Below are 3,425 nucleotides of genomic sequence, written 5' to 3' on the forward strand. Positions count from 1 at the left end.
GACCATGCTACCAAAGCAATCTATAGATTCAATGTAGTCCCATCCATCAAAATTCCAACTCAATTTTTCATAGACTTAGAAAGAGCAATTTGAAAATTCATTTGGAACAGCAAAAAATCCAGGAGAGCAAAAAGTATTCTCAATCTTAAAAGAATTTCTGGTAGAATCACAATCTCTGAACTCAAGCAGTATTACAGTGCAATCATGATAAAAACTGCATGGTATTGGTACAGAGACAGACAGATAGACCAATGGAATAGGATTGAAGAACCAGAAATGAATCCACACACCTATGGTCACTTGATCTTTGACAAAGAATCTAATATCATCCAGTGGAAAAAAGACAGCATTTTCAATAAATGTTGGTTCAACTGGAGGTCAGCGTGTAGAAGAATGCAAATTGACCCATTCTTATTGTCCTGTACAAAGCTTAAGTCCATGTGGATCAAGGACCTCCACATCAAACCAGATACACTGAAACTAATAGAAGAGTAACTGGAGAAGAGCCTTGAATATATAGGCACATGGGAAATTTTCCTGAACAGAAAGAACACCAATGGCTTATGCTCTAAGATCAAGAATCGACAAATGGGACCTCATAAAATTACAAAACTTCTGTAAAGCAAAGGATACTGTCAATAAAACAAAACGGCAACTAAAGGATTGGTAAATGAGTTTTTACTCAAGAAGTTAGACTCCAGAGAATCAAATAATCCTATTTAAAAATGGGGTACAGAGCTCAACAAAAAATTCTCAGCTAAGGAATATCAAATGGCTGAGAAGTACCTAAAGAATATTCAACACCTTTAGTCATCAGCGAAATGCAAAAGAAAATATCCCTGAGATTCCACCTCACACCAGTCAGAATGGTTAAGATAAATGTCTCAGGTGACAGCAGGTGCAGGTGAAGATGTGGAGAAAAGGAACACTCCTCCTTTGTTGGTAGGATTGCAAGCTGTTTCAGCCATAGTTTAAATCAGTCTTGTGGTTCCTCAGAAAATTGAACATTGTACTACCTGAGGACCCAGCTATACCACTCTTAGGCATATGCCTAAAAGATGTTTTAACATATAAGAAGGACACATGGTCCACTATGTTCATAGCAGCCTTATTTATAATAGCCATAACCTGGAAAGAACTCAGATATCCTTTAACAGAGGAATAGATACAGAAAATGAGGTACATTTATACAATTGAGTATGACATGGCCATTAAAAACAATGACTTCTTGAAATTCATAGGTAAATGGATGGGACTAGAAAATATCATCCAGAGTGAGGTAACCCTATCACAAAAGAACACACATGGTATGCACTTACCTACAAAAAAGATCACAAACCATATGAAGCTGAAGAAGAAGGAAGACCAAATGTGGATGCTTCAGTCCTTCTTATTAAGGAGAATACTCATGGAAAAAATATAGAGACAAAGAGTGGAACAGAGACTGCCTCACCTGGGGATCCAGCCCATATGCAGCTATTAAATCCAGGCACTATGGCTGATGCCAACAAGGGCTTGCTGACCTGATATGGATGTCTCCTGAGAGGCTCTTCAAGAGCCTTATTTATACAGATGAGGATGCTTGTAGCTAACCATCAGGCTGTTCATGGGGACCCCAATGGGGGTGTAGAGAAAGTACTGAAGAAACTGAAGAGGTTTCCTACCCCAAAGGAAGAAAAACAATATCAAGCAACCAACCTCCCTGAGTTCCCAGGGACTAAACCACCAACCAATAAGTACACATGGAGAGACCCATGGCTCTAGCCGCATATGTAGCAGAGGATTTCATTGTCTGGCATCAATAGGTAGAGAAGCCCTTGGTCCTGTGAAGGCTCGTTTCCCCAGTGTAGGGGAATGCCAGAGGGTTGAGGTGGGAGTGAGTGGATGGAAGTGTGAGCATCTTCATAGAAACAGTGGGAGGGAGAAGGTGACATGGGAGAGGGGGGAAAGAAGGTAACATTTGAAATATAAGTTCATAAAATATCCAAGAAAAAAAGAAGAAAAAAAAGAAATTGCCAAGTCTAAATGTAATATTTGTATTTGTTCATGGTTAAAATTTTCAATAGTTATTATCTTTAATAAGTAAATATCCATTGTTTTAAGTAGAAGATAAAAGCCTTATATTTTAACCTTTTCATCTTATATGAATAAAATTGCTTATTGATGTGAAAGGCCAATTTTTTTTTTCACAGAAGCTTTTTGGTTTATTTTACCTCTCAGAAATTTGCATATCACAGCAGAACATCAAGTCATCGCAGAGCTACTCCTTTGGCTTTTTGCCAGCACCAGCATTGGCCTTTGCAGTCCCCTGACCGTCTTCATTCTGTTTGCGGGAGGTCTTTTTCTTCTCATAAAGGCCATGTCCTGCAAGTCCGTGTTCAGGCTCATTCTTCTTCGCATAATCTAAAGAATCCTGGATCAGGCCAAAGCCGGTTGTCTTGCCACCACCCAAGTGGGTTCTGAATCCAAATACAAAGATGACATCTGGTGTGGTTTTGTACGTCTTGGCCAGCTTTTCCCGAATTTCTGTCTTTGGAACGGTGGCCGTCCCAGAATGAAGGACATCAGTGACCGTCTGTTTCCACTGAAGCAGACGGTTTGTCATGAACTTCCTGGTCTGGATGGTTACCGTGTCCTTCATGATGGCTACGGTGCCGGAGCTGTAGAGCAAGGCCAATTATTTTAAGATTAAAAAAATTAACACAACTATATCCCAGAGCTAGAAATGAGTTAAAATGAATTTTTAATATCAATGCCACAATGAATAATGGAGAAAAACAGTGGTGTATTACCATCATAGATCTATAGAGTCATCAATAAAATGTTTTCATAAACAGCTTCTTAAATAGCTCGAGCATACAGTAGTAAAGCATCCACATGTAAAACCGTTTACTCTGTATATGTTTATGTATATGTACATGTATAAAGCAACTTACTTTGAATGTAATATCTATGATAAATTTTTGTAATAAATTCTTAAGGACTCATTCCAAATTTTGAATTGATTTATTCTTATTTAATAAAATTATTTTAGATACACCTCTTATAAATGAGAAATTATATCCTATATGTATTTTTAGAATTATATGAAGTGAAACATATACTTCCTTCCTAAGATGGTTAATTTTTCTAAATATGAGTATTGGCAGGTCAGTATATTTGGAATTAGAAAACACCATGCTCTAGTTATCTCTTAGATATCTCTAATCTCTTTTCTTCATCAAGTCTCAGAAAAAAAGAATAGATCAGTGTAGTCCTTACATAAATGTCACAAATACAATCTTTAGAGTCATCTTACCTTCCCATGGGAGCGAAAGGCAAAGGAGACAGAAAAGAGTAGGAGAACACAGTGGTCAGGAGAGGGCTCACAAGAGCAAGAACTCTTCACACAAATGTATCTTACTGAGTGTTTCAGACCACAGGCC

At 37.8% G+C, this 3,425-nt stretch overlaps 1 protein-coding gene across 1 annotated transcript; it reads right to left on the reverse strand.

Moving 5' to 3' along the window:
- Positions 1–2,260: 2,260 nt before the first annotated feature.
- Positions 2,261–2,641, reverse strand: LOC116895329 (40S ribosomal protein S24-like). Its single transcript, XM_032896636.1, has one exon. It carries the CDS (start codon positions 2,639–2,641, stop codon positions 2,261–2,263), a length of 381 nt encoding a protein of 126 aa, XP_032752527.1.
- Between the last annotated feature and the right edge of the window lie 784 nt (positions 2,642–3,425).

The sequence above is a fragment of the Rattus rattus genome, chromosome 3 (genome assembly GCF_011064425.1).
Source record: "Rattus rattus isolate New Zealand chromosome 3, Rrattus_CSIRO_v1, whole genome shotgun sequence".
NCBI lineage: Eukaryota > Metazoa > Chordata > Mammalia > Rodentia > Muridae > Rattus > Rattus rattus.

Coding starts and splice junctions, on each gene's coding strand:
- LOC116895329 (XM_032896636.1), bottom strand. CDS start 2,641: ATGAAGGACACGGTAACCATCCAGACCAGGAAGTTCATGACAAACCGT.